The sequence below is a fragment of the Sebastes umbrosus genome, chromosome 15 (assembly GCF_015220745.1).
Source record: "Sebastes umbrosus isolate fSebUmb1 chromosome 15, fSebUmb1.pri, whole genome shotgun sequence".
Taxonomy (NCBI): Eukaryota; Metazoa; Chordata; class Actinopteri; order Perciformes; family Sebastidae; genus Sebastes; species Sebastes umbrosus.
The window spans coordinates 26810315-26837609 of record NC_051283.1 but is presented as its reverse complement, the minus strand read 5'-3'; the positions used below and the strand labels follow the sequence as shown (position 1 = coordinate 26837609).

At 40.2% G+C, this 27295-nt stretch overlaps 1 protein-coding gene across 1 annotated transcript; it reads right to left on the bottom strand.

Annotated features, from left to right (window-relative positions):
* Positions 1–94: 94 nt before the first annotated feature.
* Positions 95–11621, bottom strand: sall3b (spalt-like transcription factor 3b). Its single transcript, XM_037795648.1, has 4 exons — positions 10313–11621; positions 2531–5455; positions 2108–2436; positions 95–927 (listed from the first exon to the last, which is right to left on the bottom strand). Exons 1-4 carry the CDS (start codon positions 10404–10406, stop codon positions 535–537), a joined length of 3741 nt encoding a protein of 1246 aa, XP_037651576.1. The 5' UTR covers positions 10407–11621; the 3' UTR covers positions 95–534.
* Positions 11622–27295: the final 15674 nt, after the last annotated feature.

The window sequence follows — 27295 nt, the reverse complement described above, 5'->3', positions numbered from 1 at the left end:
AGAAAGAACTTAGAATTTCTAGTGTGTGAAATAACATGAAGACAAGTGTTTCAGTGTTTGAACAGAGTGAGGTAGTGAATTGAACATACAGACCGCTTGTTCTAGTTTTTATTCGGGTCCAACAGTTCTCACCATAACATTGACAAGTCGTAGGTAATTGTGGGTATTTATGAGCATGTTTTGTGCTTTGCACCAGCTAGCAGCGTTGGGCAGCTGTCCGGAGGAGATAACAGACTCTTTGCATTATTGATCTGAACATATGTTCCCTTCTTCAGAGCGACCGTACGTCTAAGCACCGTAGGAATTTCCAGGTACAGGTTAAACAACGTATTTAGAAAAAAAAAAAAAAACATTCACAAATGACTGCAAAGTAAAATAGCAAAATGTGAATACCCTACAATTCTCTGTCAATCGATAAAAAGTTCTTTTTTTTAAGTCTATATATAATACATAAGAACAAACAAGATGTTTTACAAATATTTTAATGTCCATAATAGATTGCATAAGTATTAAGTCTCCATTCATCTTTTATTTTCAATTGATTCCAATTTCTTTGCTGTCATCGATCAGCATAGAAAAATGCCTATTATTTCCCAGGTCCATGCCTGTCTTGGTTAGACTGCTTATTGGACTTCCTGCGGTGCTCACTCTGTTCATGCCTGCAGTCAGAGGGTGCAGCTGAGAGATGCCTCTGTTCTGAATCACTGAGATCTCGTTGTTCTTCGTGGCCAGGCTGTTGGCGATAGCCGTCGCGTAGCGGTTCCAAAATCCAGGGTCTACATTCATCGCTCGAGCTGCCAGGTCCTTCTGGAACATCTCCCCGAACTTGGTGGCCTCTCCGCTCAGCAGGGCCATGGGGTTCTCCACCGACAAACGCCGGCCTCTCCTGGCTGGTGCGTTGTTCCACATGTGAGTTCCCATATGAACCTGAAGATGACATAAAAAGACATTAGATTTAGTGGAGGCTTTTATTTCAAACATGTTTAGCATGAGTGGTCCAGTAAATACTCGCCAGAAAAGGTTCAAACAGAATGTAAAAAAGTTTCAGATGTATCTGTTTGACTTGGAAAGACATTTCATCGTCATCTGTGTTTACAAGATCTGACAGTGTGATAGCTCCACTAGTGGGTTTTTGAATTAATCATCGGTTAGTCACACTGACACACTGACAGCTGTTGTTGCCTGTTGGGCTGCAGTTTGCCATGTTATGATTTGAGCGTATTGTTTTATGCTAAATGCAGTACCTGTGAGGATTTCTGGACAATATTTGTCATTGTTTTGTATTGTTCATTGATTTCCAATAATAAATATATACACACATTTACATAAAGCAGCATATTTGTCCACTCCCATGTTGATAAGAGTATTAAATACTTGACAAATCCCCCTTTAAGGTACATTTTGAACAGATACAAAATATGATTAATTTGCGATTAATCGTGATTAACTATGGACAATCATGCAAATAACCGTGATTCATTTTAAATAAAAAAATATTCAGGTTATCGTTCAGATTTTGTTTTTTGTTAATTTTTTTTTTTTAGAGGCGAGGAAAAGACCTAGAAACAAAGATCATGAATCTTATGTGGACTAACACTCCCTTTTATTTTGAAAGTTAACGTTAACATTTCTGGTGCTTCTAATTTTCTTACTTTTGCTAAAGTGTACGTGTATTCTCATGAGAATAAATATGTAGTAACGTACAGTATATAATTTGTACACTTTTTGATGAAAGGGGAATGTTCTGTGTTTAAACAGGAAGTTTAACAGCAGTTTAAATTTAAAAACTGGCTTTACTTTCTCTTTTCGTTCTGGACCTTTCCCTCAGAAAACACATTTACGCAAGAAAACATGTGAATGTTTTGTTCCTCTATAATTGCAGGGAGGTTATGGTGTTGCAGCCTAGCTTTAAAATACTGAGAGAAGGAAGTGTGGTCTTATCTATCAACTATACAACACAACGCAGAGATAGACCCACTACACTTGTAGTGGAATTACAAAAATGTAATTTTAAAATTGATTGATGATTAATTTGTTTATTTTAGCTTAAGCTGTGCAGGACCCTATATCTCAGCACAACAGAGAGAAAAAAAACTCTTTTATCTACCTTCAGATTGCCTTTCGTGGTGAAAGCTCTGCCGCAGATGGAGCAGACGAACGGTTTCTCTCCGGTGTGCGTGCGCTCGTGAATCTGCAGGGCGCTAGCCGACGAGAAGTTCTTCCCGCAGACGTTACAGTTGTGCTGCTTCGGCGTTCGACGGGGAGCGACGGGGCCGAGCAGAGAGGTCATCCCCGGGCTACCGATGGACACGTAAGCCGGGGGGATGTGGACGCTGAACGGTGGGTGCTGCCTCTCGGACGGGTGACTGTGACCGTTGACCTCGGTCTTTATCAGGCCCGATGACGTGCTGGTCACCAGGCTGGGGATGCTGTGACCTGCAGGTGAGATGAGAGTGCAGAGGTGAAGTTTTCCTCCCTTAAAATGGAACATTATTCAAACTTTCAATACAACCTCAACACACTGAAGTACCTCTTTCTCTGCTCAGCTGGAATGACATACTATAAGGCGTCTCCTCTTTCACACACAGCTTGCCAGCCTGTATTCCTCTCAGCTCTGATGCAGAGGTAGGAGACTCAGATTGCTCTCTCTTCACTGAGGCTGCCAAAGGTTCTCGGGATTCTGGCCTGGTGTCGTTCACTGCCGGTGATTTGATCGTCACGCCCTCTGAGTTGCTTTGAATCGGAGACACTGATACACAAGGTGAACGGGAGGATTCGGACACATTTGGGCTGCAGTTTTCCACCCTTTTCTCTGATAAAGAGTATTTAACGTTGAGCTGGCTGCTGTGATTAAAACCGTTTGTTAGGGGTTTCAGACCAAAACAGTGGTTTAGGTTTATAGTAGAGTCAATCATCCTCATTTGGTTCTCCAGTGCTGCTATACTGGAAACAATGGTGGACTTAGGAGGAGAATTACATTCAAACATCAGGGGTTTAGAAAGATTTGCAACTTCCTCCATGTTTTCTACCTCCTCTTCCTCTTCCTCATTATCATCCTCCATTGAAATATCATCAATGAGGTCATTGTCATTGCTGCTGAGGCTGTCAAAGTTCCTCTCGCTGAAGGAGACATCGCTGTCCATCTCCTGAAGCCCGTCCACCAGGGTGGAGTCGGGAATCTGCCCGACCATGTGCATGCGGATGTGCTGCTGCAGGACAACGGCGTTGGTGAACTTCTTCTGGCAAATGGGACACGAGTGTTGCACCTGAACGGGAGGGTTCTCCCGGTGGACGCCGACGTGAGTCTTCAGGTTGCCTTTGGTGGTGAACGCCCTGCCGCACACTTTGCACTTAAAGGGCCTCTCCCCGGTGTGGATGCGGTAATGCATCTTCAGCGCGCTCTGGCAGCTGAGGACGCGGTGACACAGGACGCACTGGTTGGGGTCTGTGATCTTTTTGTCAATGTTCTCCACCAGCTGCTGGAGCTTTGAGGTTTCCGATGTTTGCATAGAGTCCAGGAAGCCAACGGTTGGGAATTTAGTGTCGTCTGAGCTGAAGGAGAGGGGCGGAGAGTTGGAGACGGGGGACGCCGAGGCGGCGGGTTCGGGTGTGGTGGCTACAGAAGGGATCATAGTGCTTGTTGCTTCTGTTACTGGGTTGGCTCTCAGTCTCAGGGAGCAGTTCTGGGGCAGGTGCACCCCTTCTGTTTTCAGTATATTGGACGCTTCTGTCTCACGGTTCGGTTGTGGAGACTCTGAAACAGGAGAGAAATGAGCCTCACTGCCTCTGTGGTTAGGTGACAAAGATACACATTCACCAGGAGCCGGCTGGTGGGGAGATTTAACGGATGCTGTTACACTTACAGGGTCACTTGAGCCTCCGATACTGGTAATAGTGGAGGAAAGCGGAAGACCTAGAGTGGCTGGCAGAGCTGCGACAACAGGTTTGCTGTCCAGCCACGAGGAGATGGGTTTTTCTGGAGGGAAGGACATTCCGTAGGGAATCCCAGAACTCGTTGGCACATTGTCTAGATATTCTGGCACCGGGTAGGGGTTCATCTGAACATGAGGATACTTCTCTTTATGCCTCTGGAAGTGCACCTTTAAGTTCCCCTTCGTGGAGAAGCGATTGCCGCAGATGTTGCATTTGAAGGGCCGCTCCCCCGTATGGGAGCGCAGGTGGATCTGCAGAGCGCTGTCGCTGCCAAACACTTTGGCACAGAACCTGCACTTATGCTTGAAGAAGGGCTCCTCCGGGCCGGGCTTCGTTTCGAACAGGGGCACGCTAGGCAGCTTCCCTTTCCTGTGCTTCATCAGGGCCGCGAGGGGGTCAAGTGCATTAGCTGTGGCGGCGATGCTGGCCAAGGGATTGGGGAAAATGACGCTGCTGGGGGGGCTCTGAGGTAGAAATGGCAGGCTGGAGGATGAGCCGAGGAGGCCGCTCTGGCCCATGGGGAGCGGGCTGGAGGAGCTGGGCGTCTGAGAGCAGCTAATGCTGCTGCTGTAAGGAGGCAGTAACGTGGAGATGGCGCTGCCGCTGCTGCAGCTGGAGAAAGATGGGGTTTCTGAGGAAGCTGAGGTACATGTTACATCTCTAAAGGTGGACACAGTTTGTGAGGGGAGGCTGAGTGACCTCTCAAGAGCAGAGGACAAAGAAACAGCAGCCTGTCCGTTGATGGTGGAGGGCATCGTTCCTGACAGAGGCAGGATGGGAGGAGGGACTTGAGAAGGGTAAGGTGCCAGAGACAGAGATCTGGAGAAGGGGTTTAGCGCCGCCTGCGTTGGCTGTCTGTTCATGATGGCTACCTGGCTGCAGATCTGCTCGATGAGCTGCAGCTGGTGAACCTGTTGCTGCTGCAGAGCCAGCAGGTGCTCCAGGATCACCGGGATGGCCGCTGAAGCTGCCTTCCCTCCAGCGCCACTGCCGCCGAGCCCCTGGGAGAACTGAGCGACGGCCACCCTGGTGCTATGGAGGATCTCCAGCGTCACGTTTGTACTCGGCACGCCGTAGCCGCCAGCAGCTGGCACCTGGGGGGAAGTAGACTCGGCTGAGACCGGAGGCCGAGGGCTGGAGGCTGTGGCGTATTTGTCCTGTGGGCGACGCTCGAGCTCCATGGCTTCATCGTGCTCCAAGCCTTCCTCTAAGTTATCCAGACTGTCGTTGTCGTTCACCAGCGTCTCCCCCAGCTCAAAGCCAGCGTCTGTGGACTCAGCCGCAGACGAGTCACTGGACGCCACGCTGGGAACCGGAGAGGGTCCGACAGGAGACTCCTCAGGAGCCGGCATCCCGTCGTTTTCCTTCACTATCAGCACCAAGTTATCCTCAGCACACACTTTCTGATGTTCCCTCAGTTCAGTCCAAGTGAAGAACTCAGCACAACATCTGTCACAGATGTGCGTCTCCTCACTGCTGTGGCAGCCACCGGTCTCCTCTCTCTCCATGCCCTCCACGACGCCTGGAAGCACGACAAAAAAATACAGATTAAGAATGCATAATTGATCTTTTATCGTCCTAATATTTCACCAGAGGGACACATTTTCCTTTATCACACTGTAATTAATCGCCACACACGGAGCAGAGAGTCCATCTTTCCAAGCTCGTGTTGTGTGAACGAGCATTGTTCAAACCCACTGGACTTGAAATTCCACCAGAGATCCCAAAGTGTCCAAAGACAACAAACATGTCAAGCTGAGTTACGAGGAGGTTTTTATAAAATGATGCATCTAGAAACATATAATTTGATGTAAAAGAAAACATCTTATATTTCTATATTTCACCAAACACAAAGTATTGTATATACGTCATATGTAACACTGTGTTGAAAATGTTTTTTTTCTAACTATGGAGCTATTGAAAAGGAAACTGAACGAAAATCTGAGTTCCAAGTTTCAACTGCAGATAACAGGCACTTATTTTTCTCTATTTATATCTGAAACTAGATTTTAGGTAAAGCCAAAGTTTTCCCAACTATTTACAGTAGATGTTTACAGCAAAATTAACATTTTCTGCCAAAGGTAAAACCGTTTTGGAGGGTTGTTCATACAGTATGTTGCCAGATCAGCTGAGTTTTTGAGAGTAAAACGCAAATAATAAATAAAAACAAAGGATTTTTTTTACCCCAAACTTAAACTTTGATCGTCTCTTATTTAGTCATGAATATTTAATGTAATAGAGAAATACTACAAATGACTGTAAATGTAAACATAAGATGTCAGAAAAATAAAGACTTAATTTACAGCAGTTGTATATTATTTATTTATATTATCTATTTATTTATTTTCTATTTTTTGTGATACCACTTTCAATCCTAAAATAATAATAATAATAACATGGCTTTAAAGTGTTGCCAGAGGTTTTAAACTGGCACCCCGCCACCCCCCGTTTGCAGATGTTAATAATCTTCCCGAAAAATCAATGAAGTTCAATGAAGTGATCTGACCTCTCGATTGTGCATTCAGACAGATAATGAAATCCCATACAGTATATTGATTTGTGTGTGTGTGTGTGTGTGTGTGCATTCATACATTTCAGTAATGTGTCTCATCTTTATGCACAAAAATCGCGCGATTTCCACACTTTGTTCACAACATGTTTGTGTGGAGTTGAGTAGAAAAGTGATTGAAGTGTGTTTCTATGCAGTAAATCACAGACATCTGATTCCAGTTTGAAGCAGGAGAACAAATTTGTGATTCTGCATCAACAACACAATCAAAAGTGTATTAATTTGAATGATATAATATCACAGCTTCAATAGACAGCATGATGTTGTTTCTATTACAGTAGATACCTGAATGACATGTGCAAGATTTGCAACTTTTACACCGTAATCAAGCTCCACATTTACAGGAAAATAAAAGTAAAAGAAGCCAATAACCAATCCTGATGTGAACAGGATATATATAATATATGGATTTGTTGCTTTAAGTCCTAACTCATTGTAATATCAATCGTCTTTTACTTTTTAAATCAAATAATTACATTTGGTAAAAATAAAATCTGTACACAACACGTCAGACATTTACAATAAAACTCTTGATCTTTAAGATGTGACTGTTTAGAATCACTGCTGCATGTATTCAGGCTTTAGCTCCATTAGGAAACAGACAGTAACACCAGGATGGAAAGATTTGTTCGAATCAATATATTAAATTATTGTAACATACACTCGGGCTTTTCCTGAACAACAATTTACATATTATAGATGGATGTTATGAGGTTTAGGTGTGAATATACAATTCAGATTTATTTTGCCATTCAATATTTTTGTTTGCAATGTGATAATAATTTTCGTATTTTATGAAAAATAATTTTCTTTCCGCCACATAATTATAAAATCTAGTGTGTGTGTGTGTGTTTGTTCTTAAACACAGTAAACGTGGACAATTTAAACGTGCACGTCTTTGTGCTGAATTTAACATGAATGTGTGTGTGTGTGTGTGTGTGTGTGTGTGTGTGTGTGTGTGTGTTCGTGTTTCCAAGTGAAGTCAATACACTCCAGTTATCACCATGTTTCACCTCCTTAAAGAATGAGACCCAGTGTGCTCAAGCTCAACTCAGACTGGGACGTCTGGTGTATTTAGTTAAACCAGTACACTCAACAAACACACAGTGTGTCTGTATTAATGAGTGATATGTTTGTTAATACATAAGTGTTATAGATGTAGCTTTCAAATGTCTCATATCTGAGATAATTAAACAAATATTTAGTGATCTTTTTTCAGTTCACAGAAGACGAGTGTAACAGCTGAGTGGGTCAAATCTATTTGAGAGTCAAACTGGTCAGAGAGTCGCTGTCTCGCCATGTGGGTGGTCTGAAGATCACCAAGGCGATTCAGCAAACACAGGAGTGAAAACACTTCCAAGCTCAGGATTTTGTCTGCGCTTTGTAACATTTACTTCCAGCAAAAACAAAGAAAAGATCACTTTTTGACTTAAAGCTCTGCATATCATTTTCCAAATATAATAACACTGATATAGAAATGTCACCCCTCGCTCCTCAATCCGTAACATTGGGGAGCAGAAAACAGATTTATAGTCTTGTTTCTCGCTGTGTGGTTTGGCGATGAGACGAGAAAAAGAAAAAGAAAAAAAAAAAAAATCATGAAGCTGCAGCTGAAAAGCAAATAGCCTCTCACTAGCCCGGCGTTAATGCCTCTCCGCCTCTCTGCGTGACCTCCGGGGCCGCAGAGGTCAGCGGTTCACATGTACTAATTGTATTATGATCCAGACATGGAGCACTTGCCCCTCGCAGGGTGAGGCTGACAGAGGTTAAGTCAGCAGGCTCAATCAAAGCCCATCTCCGAGTGGCGGAGCCCCCCGCCTGGCTGCAGGGCTGTGGGAGGGCCTAAGTGAGTGAGGAGGGCCTCCTCCACACTCGACACCTTTTCACAGCCACAAATAATAATAAATAAATCACTGACCAACATGGAACAAGTGCTGTGGCGAGCATGATTAGAATTAATGTGTGGAATTGGGTTTCAGGCCTTTTGAGAATGGCTCCATAAATGATGAGCAAGTTTGATATTGATATAAATAAATACACATGAACCAAATCATATTACATTATATTAATTCAGATTCATTTAAATGTATGAACTGTCAGGTCAAGCCAGTGTAAAACTTTTTTTTTTCCTCAAAGCATTTGCACTAAATTTTACAGAACGCAGAACAAATTCAATTCAAAATTCAGCCAATTTTGGGATAAACACATATCTAATAGTTTAAAGGTTAATTTATTGTCAAAATATCGGTGCTGGTGTGAGTTAGTGCTCATCTGTTAATGTTGATTAAAAGGTTCAAATAACATCCAGGCTTTCCTGCAACATGCACTGGGAGAAAACGTAATTGTTTAATTAAATATTAAAATATTAAAAATTATGTTACAGGCTTCTGGTGTAGCATAACATAGGCTGGCAGTGTGATAAAGAAGAAGTGAGATCTGGTTACAAATAAGGATGATCATTTTTAATAATTATTTCATACACGTTGAGATTAAGAAATACTGGATGTTGAGATTAATTTAATTTTATCGGTTTTGTTTTTCATATTAATTATGAAATAGTTTTTTTTACGGAAAATATAATTAATGTTAATAATAAAGCAATAACAGTGAAACACATGCAGGTAAATACACTGTTATGATCATAAATAATAATTTCATTAAGGCCACGTTTTCAATTCAGATTATTTTTTCCTAAATGTTTCTCATTAAAATGTTGACAGGAAGGCCTCGAGCCTAAACACAGAATAACCTCTGCATTAATAATAACACTTTAACATATATCTTTATTATATATCTATTTCTAGAGTTTATTTTCGTGGGTGTATTCTGTATCTTGGTGGATTTAACAGTCATCCACAACAGGCCTTGTTTCCATTTATCCCCTGAAAAAAACATAAATGAAATATGAAAGTAATTGAATTCACTGTTATTCCATCGTTTTGCATTGTTTACACTCTGCACTGTGTCAACATAATATTAAATATTAAAGCTGCACTTTACTGTTGATTGTTTTTATTATCCTTTTTCTTTTAACTTATACTTTTATATTCTTTTACTCGTTTTTATCTGGTACACTTTGTGCTTTTTTATCTTGCTTTTATATATGTAGAGCACTTTGAATTGCCTTTGTGTATGAAATGTGTTGTATAAATAAACTTGCCTTGCCTAAATCTGGATGAGATTGTTTCTATAAAACATTAAAAACTAATTAAAATATACACCATTCAAAATTCTCGTCACCAAATCATAAACTTTTTACAACTAAAACTTTTTTTTTTTTACAAACAAGGTTTCATTTAACTTAAAAACTGAAAACTAAATAATGTAAAAAAAAAAATAAATAATGAATAACTTGTTTTTTGCTAAATTTAGAGTGAGGCAGAAACAGAAAGTAAAAGCACCTAAATCAGTTTAATTTGTGAAGTAGAGCTCATCCACCATTTCAGATATTTTAGAGTCACTAATTTACTATCATTGTAAATTATCTTAAACATGCTCTTTGCACTAAAACCCATTTTAAGTTATTTTAAAACAAAGCTTAAAACTTTCCTGTTTGCTGCTGCCCTTTATTAAACCAGATAATCATCTTATATACTGCACTAGAGCTTTTACTCTTGTGTGTTATATTCTATCCTAGCTTTTATTTTTAGCTTGTTTTTATTTTCTAACCTTTAATGTTTTTATAACTGTTTTAATTATGTCTTAATGTTCTTTTGCACTTTGTTGCAATGTTCTTGAATGTTTATGTAAAGATCTTTGAATTGCCCTGTTGCTGAAATGTGCTCTACAAATAAAGCTGCCTTGACCTACCATCATCGGTGGAGGAGCCGAGGAGTCCTCCTCTCCGAGGCGCGTCTTCCTCCGTCCTGAGCTGCTGTGGTTTGGTTTGCTTGCGACGGGACATGTTGACTCTTCTCTGCTGCTGCTGCTGTCTTCCTCCTCCTCCACAGACTCCTCATCTACGAGCAGCGACTGGGACCTTTCGGAGGCAGCCGGGTCGGTGAAATGAGCGTGGAGGAGCTGCTGGTGTCGATGTGCAGATCCACGGTGTGCAGATTGCGCATGTCACAGTGTGATGGTGATTGTGATGGAGGAAGGAGGATAAATGCTTTTTACGACTCTTTACTTGCTGCCCTTCTGCGGTTCGATTGGCTGCAGGTCCAGCTACAACTCAGGCTGGATATGGAAATGAGGGATGAGGTTTAATAATGATTATTAGTTAACTTCCTGTCCGGTGCGCGGCTGCGTCTTTACGCACAACTCCGAGCAGCTCCGGCATGGCTTTAGTCCGATAATGGAATCACTGAGTGAGTGGTTTTTGGAGCAGTCTTTGGGTTTAATTTTGTGGCCAAATGCATCTCGGTGTAGTGATTGAGTCCTTATACAAACAAACTCTAAAAACTCTAGATAAAAAACAACTGCATTTTCATCACTGTGCAATACTGGAGAAATATAATCTACTGAGCTTTGAGAATTTTAGATTATTTTCAAAACCAACTTCTGTTGAAAGCTGCTCAGCTCTGTACTCACTGATCTTTATTCCATGGTCTGCATGACTTGCTTTTACTTGACAAGCATACTTTGTGATGTGCTATTGTGTGTAGCTGCGTTTTGTGTGTTCTTTCTTGTATGACTGTAGTATGTTTCTTTGTTTTTTGACCTGCCAAGTGGACTACAGATGTGAATTAGCTTAAAGCTATAATCTGGTACGGTGCATCAAATGGTGACATTTAAACTGTACATGGTCCCTTTTAAATAAAATAATAAAATAATAATAATTGTGTCAAAAGAGTCGCTCCAGTTTGAGCTGTAGATGGATGGATGTCTCGGTTGAATCTGTTTCCTCTCACACAGTTAAAACAGCAGAGCTACACCAGCAGCAGCAGTTTCTCCTTCCACAGGAGGATAGGCTGTATGTTGAGTCTCCAAGAAGCTGCGTAAAGTCCAGAATCGATGCGTTAAAAGAGGTGATTTCTTGCGTAAAAGACAGATTAAACACGTGCGTAAAAGTCAAACTTCGTGCGTAAAAACAAAAAAGCCTCTCTCAGGTTGCAGATAGGTCCGATCTGAAACTGGTGTCTGTCGGAAGTGAGCCTCTCTGGTTTGTTTCTCCTGGTTGCCTCCTCCTCCGGTCCATCATTAGATGCCCTTCAGCCGGCTGTGATAGGCTGCTGCCAGGAACCAGGAGACCACAGGAGGTGTTGGAGCCATGGCTTCATTTGTTACCACCTCCCACTATTTGGCGCCATAATATCTACACTGTTAAGAATTTCCCAGTAAAATAACAGTAAAGAACTGGCAGCAGGGTTGCCTTTATGTTACTGTAAAATTAACATTATTATACTGTCGCTGAAATTTTACAGCTTTGTAATGTTAATGACATTTTGTTATTAATTTCACAGTATTTTACAGTTAATTTACTGTTTAAAGATACTTTATATAGCTGTTTTTCCACCTTTCTTTTACATTATCTTACTGATTTTTTTTAATGCACTATTTATTTTTTACATACATTTTAATAAACCTAATTTTTTGCCTAGATGAATAGACTTAGCAGGTTACAGACAGGAATAGTCACACTAAATACAATTAAAGGCACTTAAAAGGCTATAATAGACTTGTTGACACTTTTCCCAAAATGTCTGTCTCTAGCTACAAGCACAGAATGTAAACCATAACAACATGTGAGTGAAGAACAATAAAGCTAATCACTTATTTTACAATCATGTACAATGTACAAGCCTCACATGAGCAGATCAGGTCCCAGAATTAAAAAAAATGCTGCATGAAACTGTTACTGATGATACTTTAGACAGTTGATCAGCAGTAAAGTGATGTTTTTTAAGAATGCATTATAGTTCAGTTAAAGTAATTTAACAGGTTTTCTTTTGTATTAACAGTAAAGCACTGTTTTTAGCAATGACAGATCAATACTGTTGAAATCCTGCTGTAAATTAACAGCAATTGTTTACAGTGCAGAAAAAAAAAAATGTCTCGAAGTTGAAGTCTTCCTTTGAGTGATGACCAGAGGTGTATGTGGAGGGGGAACCAACTTATGGAGTGGAGTTTAATTTTTATTATTTTTTATTTATTTATTTATTTTTTATTGCACAATTTAAGACTTCACAACATAAAAAAAAATAAAAGAATAATTTAAAGTGCAGGAAGAGGCAAAAAACCCACTGGGTTTATCTGAAGCCTCCACCTAGAGACACGATTAATATAAAGAAATAATATGACTACATAATAGTGATAACAAACATTAGGACAATATATATATAATAACAAAAATAACAATACAGTAACTATATAAAAAAAGAAAAGTGTGTGTGTATCTGTGTTGTGGGGAAGTGTATGGTTAGTGTTTGTTTAAGCGACTTTTTAAACCTAACTAAGTAGTTTGTTGCCTAAACCTAACCAAGTCGATCTATTACTAAACCTAACTAAGTAGTTTGTTAACCAAGCCTAACCAAGTCGATCTATTTTTAAACCTAACGAAGTAGTTTTATTGCCTAAACCTAGCCAAGTCGATCTATTTTTAAACCTTACTAAGTAGTTTGTTAACTAAACCTAACCAAGTCGATCTATTTTTAAACCTAACTTAGTTTGTTAACTAAACCTAACCAAGTCAATCTATTTTTAAACCTAAGTAGTTTTATTGCCTAAACCTAACCAAGTCGATATATTTTTAAACCTAACTAAGTAGTTTTATTGCCTAAACCTAACCAAGTCGATATATTTTTAAACCTAACTAAGTAGTTTTATTGCCTAAACCTAACCAAGTCGATCTATTACTAAACCTTACTAAGCAGTTTGTTAACTAAACCTAACCAAATTAGTGTTTGTGAGGAGGATATTGATTTAAATATCTATAAAGACTTCTGGGTAATCGTAACCAAACAACATTGTGAGTGGGAAAAAAAAAAAAATAATAAAAAACAGATAGATGGACAACATGAGGAGAAGCAATTACAAAACAGCAATTAAGTGACCCTTTAAGTGACTTTTGAAACATTTGACAGATGAACAGTTTTTTGAAAGATGTGAAACGCTACTCCATAATTTGGTTCCCCTAAATCTTATCGAAAAGATAATAAGGTGAGAATAAGGTGTTAAAGGAAGAAAATTAGGCCTTCATTTTTGTAGTTTTTGTTGAACTTTCTGGTGGTTGGTTGACTTAGAAATCACCAACTACAGGTCATACATTTCAATCAAAACACTTATTTGTCACCAAAAGATCCCAGCTGTAAATGAAGCCAACTATCAGATTATGAAGTGTATAATAAAATCTGTTATTGTTTGATCCTCCTCTCCCACAGACCGTAGCTATTTCAAAGCCGAGAGAAGAATGGAGCATACTTCACCAAAGCTGTAATCCCTTTCCACCAGGCATTGTCCCAAAACTTGTAATTATGTGGTATTAAAAGATGCAGCTGGGGGAGGACAGAATCAGCTGTTGATAATTGCAAGTACTACACAACAGCCTGGTATTGATCGGCATGTCTCCTATTCCCCTGCTATGGGGAGATAAGGAGGCCCCACTCCTGCCGGAATATAATTTCTTCTGACCTATCAGGTTTCTACAGACTTATGATGAATAGCCAGAGTGGCCGAGAGGGGGCTTATCTGGGAACTCACCCCTCCTTGATTCGATATTGATTCTTTGTAACCAGCGTCGGCACACAAAATCAAACTAGCAACTACTTGACCATGATCTCTTCCAGATTCTAACTTGGCCCACATGCACTAACGCAGACTCCGCCCGCGGCCTCAAGCACCACTTGAGTTTAATCATTGCGTATACATCTGTTAGAGGAACAAATGTATCAATTATTATATTGTTTAGTTATGATGAGCAGCAGAGACGTGTCTGAACAAGTTCAATAAATCAAGAATAGACGACTCTAAATGGAACTTTTCAGTTCATCAAAGTGCTGCAGGAAGTAACTGAACACATGGAATGACAACAAATATAACAGTAGAAACAAAAGACAAGCAGGAGTTGTAAACAATAACATACCAGGATAAACAGTCATGCAACAAATACTACCACCGCAGAGCTTAAACTGTTGAACTTTTGTCACACATGTGCCGGCCAGAGACGCGTCGGTTCAACTCTCCAGTTAAATATGAGGCAGTTAGTAGCAGAGTTGTTGCCTTAGATAACAATATAAACAGGGCCAAAGCCAGGATTTTAAAATACTGAGGTCATGAATCATACATGAGGCTTTTACAGATAAGAATTTGGGTGTTTTTTTGTTTTTTTTCCCCCTAGTTTGGTTTGGAAATGACTAACCAGTAGCTTTCCAGTTATACCAGACAAGTGACTAAATGTCTTATTCCCAAAATACAGACAACATGAACTCAGTGGTAGCTACAGCCCTAACTATCCAGCCCAGTCGCACAGCAGTTAATGAAATAGTTACAAAATGTAATGTATTGATTCATGTACATAGACACGAATTCCAATTTTTTTTCGTGATGGTCAGCACAGAATCAATTTGTATGTAATCTATGTAATTGTGAACCGGGAAGTATAAAGAGCTACGAACGCCAAATAGAGAGGAGGTCGGGCTGGATGGGTGGGTCAAAAAACACCGGACTTCGCCCAGGAGACCGGAGTTGGTGTCCCGTGTGAAACCAGAAGTCAAAGTTGTTTATTTGTCACATAACTTCCGTGCTTAAGTTATGGCACTTCCAGAGTTATTTTAACCCAAACCGCTATCTTTTCCTAAACCTAACTAAGTAGTTTGTTGCCTAAACCTAACCAAGTCGATCTATTCTTAAACCTAACTAAGTAGTTTTATTTTGAAAAGACTGGAGTGAAAATGTTGCTGGACATTTGTAGGAAAACGCACAAAAAATCCGTTGTTTAAAGATGTGCTGAGCATCACATGAAAAACTGGAAATTCGTGTCTCCGTACACAAATCAAATAAGATTAAATTTCATGACTATTTCACAAACTACCGTGAGATTGTGTTGAAATAAAAGGTAAAGGGTGTTTCCTGTCATTTGTCATCAGTTCAGATCCTTGAACTTCAAGGTGTTTCTGTTACTTTGTCCACCCTACTGGACACCAATCAACATCATACAGCATTACTGTAGAACATGTATTTAGTTTATTTTAAGCTCCACTGTATGCGTGCACAAGCTTAAGAGATTGTTACCAAGAATGAAGTGTTGTCCATATAAAAGTGAAAATTCTGAGTCAGCAGAATTGAGAAGATTCCCTGTGACCATGCAGTTTAAGTCCATATGAAGATTACAGTAAAAGTCTGTGATTTACTGGCATCTGAACGCAGCAGCAGATACAGCAGCGTCCTGTCAGCCGCTGCCAGCTGAGGAATGTGAGAGCGACTGAATACGGACAGAGCGTGAGGCCTCAGATGGAGATATGACAAGCTAATGGAGACAGACAGTGATCGGCTACGAGAAAAATGCACAGCTGAGATATATGTCAGGATAGAAGACATGACAAGAGACTCATATGTCTTCATACTGTTTACTGAGTAAGAGGAGAAACTGGTCAGTATGTGCATGGCATATAAGAGAAGTTAGGGCCAAGATTTTACATTTTAAGAAGCAGTTCAGCTACATTTTATGCTCTTAAACTTCACTGTTGTGCAGCCAAACATGGCTCAAACCCCAAGAACCTTATTTCAAATTCTAGTGGAGATCCCAAAGATTCCAAAGTAAATAAATTGGAATTTGGTTGAATCGAGGGGAAATGTGTATAAAATGACGACATAAGACATTTAGAATACTTCCAGAATATTTCATTGGACTGATACAGAATATATATATATATATATATATATATATATGACGTTATCAGACAGTGTGGAATAAAATTATTTTTCAAATGCTGAAGAAACTTAAGGTGAAATGAAAGAGGGGACAGTTGCATTAAATCAGCAGGAGGTAGAAATGGAGCAAATATGATTAAAAAATATATATTTTTATAATCACTATATCCTGATAGTAGTACATGAGACAGGTAACCTGAAAAAAACATATGTCCTCCGGTGCTCCTAACGGCATCTGCAAGATTTCACAGCTGTCAATCACTTGTAAACGGTCAAACTAGGCAGCGCTGATCAAATATGAATCAATTATCTGTTACTGTAATGCCTATTTTGTGCAATTTCGGTCGCCATGTTGAGATCAGTTGAGGAAATACCAAGCACCACCCACCAGCCAGAGCAAACTTTTTTATTGAAAACATTTTACACGAGAAATAAACATTACAGTAACAGAATATTGATTAATATTTGATCAGCGCTGCCTAGTTTGACCGTTTGATCTGAGTTTGCGAGTGATTGACAGCTTCCTCCGTTGAATGATCAGCCAATAGGAACGTCCTCTCTCTCTAAAATGACCTGTGATTGGCCAAAGTCTCCTGTCATGGGATAGATTTTTAAAGCCTGAGAACAGAGCCATGAGGAGGTGCAGTAGTCTAGTTTTCTCTCAGAACACTTGAATTACAATATTCTGAAAGATTATCATGGATCTTTTGCCCAAATTATGCCAAAAATATTCTGCCTACTGCAGCTTTAACCATACTGCCTACTTGCCATGAGTAGATAAAACAAAATGTTAGTATTGGATTTATAAAAAACTAAATGTTTTCGAATGTAATTCAGGCAATTTTATATTAATGTTCTTTCTAGCAATAGAAATGAAAAAATCCATTCACCTCCATTGTATTAAGGTGGTGGCCCAACCTCAAAACCATGGCATGTAAAATTTGAACTATATGAATGGGTTAATGAAACCAAAGATAAGTGAGAAAATATGCTTTTTCTTTCTGAGAATTGGGCGAGCTATAACCCTTTAAAGTATATTTAGTCAAATCCAGAGATTAGAAGCATCCAACAGTTAGAAAGGTTGGAAGACTGTGGCCTCCGTTTAGAAGTCTGTTGAGCCTGCTGCTGCATTTGATTTACTTCTCAATGAAACCAACTGGATCATAACAATGTTTTAGTTGATAATGTCTTCTCTTGTGGAGAGGGCTCCAGGGTGGCAGTCTGTCTAGCCCTCCACCACCAGCACCGCGCTACATAATAGATCTAAAAGAATTACACTCAGCTCAGCCTCTGTTTCCTCATATAATCACACAAAAGGATTTTTCTTGAAAATGATCATAAATCACCGGCCGGATCAATACGCCGGGCCCAGGCTGCACTAGCCTGATAACACAATCAATAAGGGGTATTTGGATTTTAATTAATACATGACAGCGCCTCAGCCCTGAAACGGTGAAATATGACCTCGACCCCTTTTGAAATACGTCCTGCAGAGCATCACATCCGGCCCTGGTATCTGCTGCAGCTCATCACATGTCGGATGTGATCTGGTACCTGAGGAGGTGGAGGAGGTGGACCGGAGAGCTGAGAGACAGACGGGTGAGGGTGGACATATATTTGTACAAGAAGCAGGAAAAACAAGACTGAGACAGTCAAGCTATAGCAGCTCTGTGAGGCTATACTTAGGTACTTTGAGCTATAACATTAGCATGATAACATACTCACAATGGCAATAATAACATGTTGATGGTAATAATTAATGTCTTCTTTCATGTTTTTTCCTAAGTACGTGCTTGTATTTTGTCTCTACTAGAACATGTTTACATGCTTTAATATTCAAAAAGCACATTATTGTTCTCATACTGTCTGTCTGAATATACCTGTATTCACCCTCTGTGTCTGAATCGCTCCGTTTTAGCGCATGTCTCTTTAAGACCCCGTCATGGTGGCACTAGAGAAAAAGACAGAGGCCCTGTTCAGACCTGGCATTAACATGTGTCATGGGTGATCCGATCACAAGTGGACAGCTCTAAGTACGTCTATTCACACCTGGCATTAGAATGCGTCTCCACATACACGTCTCCAGTGACCACTTGTGATCCGATCTCACTTCCCCGCTCTACATGCAAATAAACACGTAGTAAACACACAGCTAATACAGCAGACGTTGTGACGTAAGATTACAGTAATGACAGTTGTAATGTCCTACATATTTGTGAATTTGGGTACATTTTATTAACTTTTTCTTAAGGTTATTGTACCGGCTGTTCCCGGGGACCTCATACTGCCAACATCGGCGCCTTTCTCCGGCAACATCGGGGTATAGAGCTTCAGAGAGCCGGGGAGGAGAGTGAGTGAGCGGGCGAGCGGGTGTCAGTTCTGTACAAAGCACCGGGACACAAACACAGAGACATCTCTGACAATATGATAATAGTGCACGTCCCGTCCCTAGTCTGATAGTCTGTAGATAATAGCCTATAGGTAAGATATATTTGAATAAAATACAGTTGTACCGACTATACATATATATATATATATATGGTTCCATGCTGCGAGGCATGAGGAGCACAGTGAGACCAGTGGATCCCAGCGGGACGTCAGTTGAGTAGGCGGTCTTTAATGTGGCCCAGACCACCTCTGAATGTGGTCTGAGAGATCGGATCTCAATGCGTCTCGAGTGCGTTCACACCTGTACTTAGTTAGCTGTGCACTTGTGATCGGTTGACCCAGAATGCATGTTAATGCCAGGTGGTCTGAAACAGGGCCAGAGGATCAGCACAGTCTGATGGATTCATCTTCAGGTCACCAGGAATGTCGACATGATTTCATGGCGATCTATCCGATAGTTGTTGAGATAAAACAAACTTCAGCAAGATCTACTTGTTTGTGGTTCTAAATGAAAATTCAGAGGATCAGTCAGGTCACTGGGATTCATCCTCTGAGGACCATGAATGTCTGTACACAGTTTTGTGGAAATCCAATCGAAGTTGGGATATTTCAGTCTGGGCCAAAGTGGTGGACTGACCGACTAACGCTGCCATCCATAGAGCCACGGCTGCTAGCACGGCTAAAAACAAGAGACTGATCACTTCGGTCCATCCTCACGTCCCTCCAGAGAGACCAGCAATTGTCAAAGCTGATATGGAAGCTCAGACAGGCTCCCTCGCAATATCCAAAACCTTCACTCAGCAGTTATTGCGGCTGAATGGGAGCAGGTCCTTCATCCCAAAACACAAAGCAAACGGGGGAATAGACCAAAAAGAAATCAAAAGTGAACAAAGAGGGATTGAACAGAGAGCGGAGAGTGATAGACAGCTCCGAGACAGGGCTGTTAGGTTATGTAGACTGAGGCCTGAGTGGCCGGGAAATTTCTGATCGCTTTAATTCACTACACACCGACTTGGCTCGGCTCTCTCTCCCCCCTCTCTGCTTTTATCTAACACTGTGTTTCTCTATTGATTTTTTTTTTCTTTATCTTCAAGGCTGGATAAGAGGACAGAGAACTACGGGAGTGAGAGTGAATGGAGAACTTTCCTGAAGATTGCTGCTATTCTCCGACTTATTGCCTCCTGTCCTTCATGGTTTCACATGACGTCCCGGGTGTCAGGATCGCCTTCAAGCCGTAAATGAGGAAGCTGATGATACCGGCGGACTGGGATCAAAAAGGAGGAAATTGGCTGGAGGTGGAAAGAAATGGAAGAAAATTAAATATATTTCTAAAAGCGTAGGATAAATATCGCTTCGGTGTAAATATTTGTTGGAGCACATGAAGGCAAAGAGAAAAAAAAGAGAATATTTCCTTCAGGGAACTTGTTGTTGTCGGAGGAAACTTGCGGTGAAGGTGTTGAGATAATCTCACCATTTAGAGCAGCATGGGAGAAACAGGGACGCAGATTAAAACACCTCCTTCGCTGCTGCTTTCTTACACATAAAAGCTTCATAATGATGTGTTTGGGACTTTGTTGACGTACGAGCTTACATGACAACAAACCTAACGGCGAAAAAAAAGCTGCAAATGTCAGGGGAAAAAAAAAAGAGGAAATTATTCCTTCTCACAAACTTGCATGCCAATTACAACAATGGCTGCAATAAAACAGTAGTTAATTACAACTTTGAGCGAGTTACATCTGAGGCCGGTAGAAGAAAACTATACGATGTAATGTAGTCGCCGGCTTCTTTACATGAACTACACCAGAGCCTGTTGGGACAGATTATTAACTGAAAGAGAGAGAGAACCTTTTCAGGCAATAGATTTCTAAAAACAAAGAGGAGATGGTCCTGAATGTAGCAGCAGGACGCCTCTTTCTCATCCCAGAAACAATTAGACAACACAAATGTTTCGAATAAGAATAGATGTTTCCGGATCAAAGTGAAAGTAAGAACTCTTTTCAGAGCCGACTAACAAAGCAGACTACCCACAGGTAGCCCTTTGTTTCAACTCAAGCATTTCATATCAACTCTGACAAATTGACAATCACTTAATGTGGGAAACAGGCAGAGCTGTTCCTGGAAAGGGTTTTATATTCAAGGTAGAAATCAACAAACAATTGATCATGTTTTTGTACCTGAAGGCGTCTTATTGCAGCAACAATCAGTGCTGGAGAGTAACGTGACTCAAATGCTCTATCTAAGTACAGTTTTGAGGTACTTTGCCATTTTCAAAGGGGTCCCTTGACCTCTGACCTCAAGATATGTTCTATGGGTACCCACGAGTCTCCCCTTTACAGACATGCCCACTTTATGATAATCACATGCAGTTTGGGGCAAGTCATAGTCAAGTCAGCACACTGACACACTGACAGCTGTTGTTGCCTGTTGGGCTGCAGTTTGCCATGTTATGATTTGAGCGTATTGTTTTATGCTGAATGCAGTACCTGTGAGGGTTTCTGGACAATATTTGTCATGCATTTGTGTTGTTAATTGATTTCCAATAATAAATATATACATATATTTGCTAAAAGCAGCATATTTACCCACTCCCATGTTGATAAGAGTATTAAATACTTGACAAATCTCCCTTTAAGGTACATTTTAAACAGATGAAAAATGTGTGATTAATTTGCGATTAATCACAATTAAATACCTAAATCGATTGGCACCCCCAGATGCAACTCATGTAAACTGTACAGAATATCAGGGAGACAATTATCTTTCCAGGAAATCCACTGATGAGAAACATGTAAGTGAAGCGAAACATTGCTTTTTGATTCACATGATCAAACTGATGCCGGACACAAAAGAAGCCAACAAGTTAAAGTTACTGTGAGGAACTTTTAACTGGTTATGAATCAGTCTCAATTTAATCCTGATGCTTCTATGACCTACATCAGTAAACAAGACCATCCGTGAGAAGATTGGCTTTTTCGATATAGTTATTGTTAATGCTTGTCATCGGTGCCACCGGACCCGATACTGCTTCAGCTCAGACTCCAGCGGGGCCTCCTCCGGCCTGCAGTCGGCCAGGAGTCCCCGCTGGGAGCCAACACCGACACCACGCTGCTGAAGGCCCAGGCCGTATTGCTGAGCCCGCTGGAGGGAAGGGAGGAACGGGAGAACCAGAATCAGGACTGCGCGGGGAAGACTGTCAGACCCCGCTGCAGTAGAATGAGAGGTTTTCTAAAGGGACTCTGGTGCTCGGAGATGTTACCGCATTTGTCCACAGGGACCGCCAAAATCAACACAAAAAATGAAAGTTTCCGCGTAGTAACTTTAAAGATTTTACATTTGAAACAAAAGACTATTTAAAATTACGTAAAAAAAAAATTCATATCCTGAAAATCTTAAAAATCTGTTTTTTTAAAAAACTTTAAAAATTCCTAAAATGCCATAAAAAAAATCCTAAAAATCCTATTATTATAAAGCATTTCCATTTTCTGTAACTTTCTACTTCTACTTGACTACATTTCAGGGGTAACTGTTGTATTTCTTACTTACATAACACTCATGGTTACGAGTTATTTAGCAGATAAACATTTTAAATAGAACCCTAATATTAACTCATAACATAATGGTGCATTGTTAGAGATTAAAATGCTCTGCTGCATATAAAATGGCTTAATATCTGAATACTTCTTCCACCAGTGGCACAAACACACATTGAAGCAGTAAGAGGAGCCCCGCAGGCGTCTTTGACACGTTAAAGCAACGTAAAGATGTTTAAGCCTCTCAGTAGGAGACAGACAGAGGACAGAATAATGATAAGGAAATTCATCCTAAAGCACACCAGAGTGTCCTCATGACAGACCAGAAGGCCAATAACTGCTGGTAACCACAGCCTAAAGTTTGTCCTGCCACATCATCAGAGATGTACGGAAGCCCTGAGAGGCAAGTGAGAAAAAAAACATCCTGGTGACCCATTTGTGAAGTCTACATAGGAGAAAAAAGGATGATTTTTTGAAGATCTTTCTGAGATTTTTTCATCTGTGAAAACAGGTGAAAAAAAGTTTTTTGTGAAAAGAAAAGTTTATGTAAGTGAATTGTTTTTTTTTGGTCAGGATAATAAATGATTTGCTGTTGTAAAACTCATTTCAGCTACAAGAGGCTAAAGTGCACCATTACCCTACTTTCTAAATAGTTTTAATTTCTCTAAACACAAGGTACATATATTGTGTTTTAACAAATTATGTAAATTAAAACTCACTTGAGGCCTGTACTACAAAGCAGGATTTGGGGTTAGCGAGGGAACTTCAGGGTTAACCCTTCAGGGTTTTCTGTCCTACGAATGTAGTTCACTTCTTACCGGGGTAGATCACCATGGTAACTGATGCTGAACACCTAACCTGCTCTGGAGCAGGTTATGTTCCAGATAAGAGATCAACTCTCATAAAAGCACCGCCTACTGACCAATCACAGCTCAGTGCGCGGATCGTATGGTAATATTACACACATATGAAAAAGTTTAAGTCATAATCCAGGCTAAAAACAACACAGTTTAAACTGACAAAAGCAGGAAGGACAGCTGGATTTATGCTGTGGGTGTTTACCGCTTTGAATTATGTTTTTATATTTATTTTTTTACTTGCTCTTAAGTCCGTTTCACATCACCACAGAGGGAAAGAAGGCTGAAATATTCACACACGCCACATTTTAGTTAATGGGCATAATGAAGTGTATTCCGTTCATCTATTACACTTCTAAAAGCTATTTATATCTCAACGACTATATCAGATTTTTGAGTGTTCCGTTAAATTAATAAGTCTGTTAATTTACGCATTCACACATCAGGAGTTTTTTTTTCTACCAGGTGTCCTTCCTGCATTTGGCAGCTTCAACTGTGTTAATTTTAGTCTGATTAAGTGTTTAACTTCTTCGTATTTGTCTAATATAATTTACTCTTCCTTTACCAAGTTGATAACCACCTTCGTAGGACCGCTTAGCGTGATATTGTTAGGGTTAGTTAAACCAGATAACGAGAAGATACCCTGGGTATGTTCAACTCGCTTCGTAGTACAGGCATCTCTTCCTAAGTCATAAACACAGAAGAGAAAACAATTTAGACCAGACTTAAAAAATAAATGGATCACCTGAATCTGTTTTTCTCTCTTGCCTCTCAGGGCTTCCGTAGAGTTGGGAGCACAAAACTGAAGCAATTGAAACCAGTTGTCTGTCTACAAGATAGTAGTGTTACAGAATTGTACCTCCCAGATGAGATAAAAAAATCTTTTGCCTTGACATGAATGACGAGGCTGAGCTAACTCATGTCTGTGTGAGGTTGCAGATCCTTGTGAAATGTGAAGTTAAAACTCTCAAACAAATAAAGGTGTCGTCTCCCACCCAGTAAAACAGCAAAGTCTCCGCCATGGTCTACACACAATGAAAGGGAGAACGAGAAAAAACACAGAAACTAAAAAGGGCCCAGACTGATTTTTATGTGAATGTTGACTAAGAATGGTCTCCATCTGTGTAAACCCACTCAAACAGTGACTTCCTGTGAGTAACAGTCTGAAGCCTGGAGCACATCACTGATATTTATCATGCAAGATGGCACACATTCCCAGGGTTACAGTCTGACTGCTGCTGGTCTCCCATTCTGGCTCAGGCCTGCTGAAAGAGACCACTTTTTCACCCAAAACACCAGGATCGGATTTTCAAAGTTGTGGGTAAGATTGTTTTCTATTTTACTCGTTGTAGTCACAGCGGACAGCCAGCCTTCGTTACAGAGATGTTTGAGATATTATTACTCATAGGAGAAGATTGAACAGGGAGGTTACTCAACTAGAATTATTCTCAGTGGTTTAATCAGCAACGTTTCAGCTGAAGTTGAAGCAGTATTTGCTTTCATTCTTAAAGTTTGAGAGCCACAGTTACCAATTAATTGATTAATTGTCTTCAGATTCTCCAGATTCTGAGAAACCGGTTAGCAGCATGCTAATTAAACAGTGAGAATCTAAATGTAGACTTGTGCTAAGCGATCAGTGGATATAAACAGTGCACATTTCAAATGATAACTTTAAAAAAAAAAATCACCTTAGAAATCTATTTAAAATGCCTTTTTTCAAATTCCTGAAAAAGAAAGACCCCATGAATCTCTAAAATCCCCCCCCCCCAAAAACTAAAAATCTTTAAGGAAAACCTAAAGCTCCCATGGCAAATAATAATCCATTACATTTAGACACTTTAACATTTCGAAAAAAGTCTCTAAAAAAGCCTTTAACATCCTAAAAACCCCCTGAAAAAAAAACATTTCCCCTAAAACTTTTAAACAAAAAATCCAAAATAAAAATCTTTAAAATTAAAGATTTTAAATCCTTAGAATCGATAAACTAAAAAACGTGAATATTTTAAAAAATCCTTTAAAAAAACCTTAAAAAGCTATTAAAAACATAAGAGAAATTTTAAACAAAAAAACAAACAAGGACTCTTCCTCTGCTGGTCCTCATCAGACGGGGGACCGTTTGCAGCAATAACACAAAGATTATTGTGTCCATTACTCCCATCCACGTTAGCTTTGGGCCAATAGATACTCTGATTGTGACACACAGCAATAAGTTAAGTTAATAACTTAATAAGTTACAATTAAGTATTATTAGTATTAAGTATTTGCTGGCTAAAGGTGAAATCAAGAACAATCCTTAAAGTTTAAGAGCCACAGTTACCAATTAACTAACGATTTCTGGAGTCTTCAGATTCTGCAAAGCCGGTTATCAACATGCTAATTAAACTGTGAGAATCTAAATGTAGAGTTGTGCAAATCTAAATAATTGTGGATATAAACAGTGCACATTTCAAGTGATAACTTTTAGGTACTTTTAGACTACCTTAGAATGACAAGACTCTGTTTTGTTGTCCGTATATGATAATAAAGTTGGACTGAACTGAAATTAATTGATGTAAAATCTGTGCAATATGTTCCTACTATACACTGGATATGGTGAAGAATGTATTTATTGCACAAAATATTAAGAAATGGGGACAAAAAAAAAAACTTTTACCAGCATCCACATTTTTTCTGAGGGAAATTTTCAACTTCCTCTCAAGTTTCCATCAGTTCGTCACAGTCTAAATTTCTCACGCCCTTCTGAAAAAACACACAAAATGCTGCCTTTGTTAAAGTTATGACATGTTCTTCTTAGCGTCCTTAATTCCATCCAAACAAACTTGAGGAGGCGGCACTGAAGGGAAGAGACATAAAGAGCATGACGGCATCCCTCCATCCTCCTTTCTCTGATATTAACATCTCTTATTCCCAACAGCATCCCCATCCATCACAGCAGATGATGAGGTGATTTCGTCTGTCTCCTTATGAATAAATAAATAAATATCTTGGCATGAAAGTCACTGTTGAGATTGGAGTTAAGATGGACAGTAAACTTGTCATTTGTTGGCATTATTTCTTCCTCTATTAAAGCCGTGACACGTTCTTTTAAAAGATCAGATTTTGCATGTTGCCCCTTTAAGTTAACGCAACTAAAACACACCAAGCAGTGTTTTTTAGAGTTGCCATCACCCTCAGCTGTCACCGCGGCTTCCCACGTATTAATGATGCAATAAAAGGCAACACGGGAGGCGCAAGTTACGGATAATTGCAAAGTCATGCTCCGTAGGGCCTGCGTGGTTTATTTGATTAACCTCTAGTGACAGGTCAGATGTTGGGAATATGTTTTTCAGCCAGATGATCATGGGTCATTTATGACCTCCTGCTGAAGGATAATCAATAGCTGGATGGACAGACAGCCAGACAGCTGACAGTATCTGTCATCGGGGTTATGTTTGTGTTATGTCTGGTCCTGAGGCGTAGGAACCGGCTGATATCATGATACTGCCCAGGCTCGCTGTCACTTTTTTTGCCTGGGCGGGTGTTAACGGAGAAATGAAACGGAGAGAAAGAGACAGATTTTCTCACACACTGTGGCCTCAGTTAAACCCAGTAAACGTTTCTGTTTCTACCTGCATCACTCTCTAATTCTCTTGCAGCAATGACACGGTGGACTGCGCCACAAAATGGCAGAATGTGCGTCAAACGGTCCATTCAAAGAGAGAGAGGAGGGGAGGGAGGAGGCAGGAGGGGGGAGTGGAGAGAGAGAGAGAGAGAGAAAAACAAATATCATGCGACGCAAACTGTAAAAAAAGAGTCCAATCTGCTTTACAACAGTTTTACAGCACATCCTGGCCTCACTGGCTGCCTGCAGACCAGCCCTCTCTCATATCCGGCCTGCTCGCTGCAGATTCTCTACCAGCTCTCTGCCATCCTCGCCGGCTGCTGCACTTTGAAACCACCACCCGCCTTGAGCTCCGCAAGGCTGTAAACAAATGCAATTTTGCATTTCCTGTAGTCTAGACACAACTGAGGCAGAGCTGCAGCAGTGCTCAGTCATTGTCTGAGGAGGAAAAGAAACGTTTTACAACTGTAAAACAACTGAAATGATACAGATTTAGTCAGGATGCTAACAAGTCTCGACTGCACGAAATAACTTATTTTCGTGAAGAAAAGAATATTGGTGAAATGCGTTGAGTTTCATTATTACACTGATATCGGTCACAAAGGAG

Bases quoted from the DNA above. Each gene is read 5' to 3' on its own strand.
- sall3b (XM_037795648.1), bottom strand. From the start codon at position 10,406: ATGTCCCGTCGCAAGCAAACCAAACCACAGCAGCTCAGGACGGAGGAA. The intron at 5,456-10,312 runs GTAGGTCAAGGC...TCGTGCTTCCAG, and splicing joins CGGCTCCTCCACCGATGATG to GCGTCGTGGAGGGCATGGAG. The intron at 928-2,107 runs GTAGATAAAAGA...TGTCATCTTCAG, and splicing joins CCACGAAAGGCAATCTGAAG to GTTCATATGGGAACTCACAT.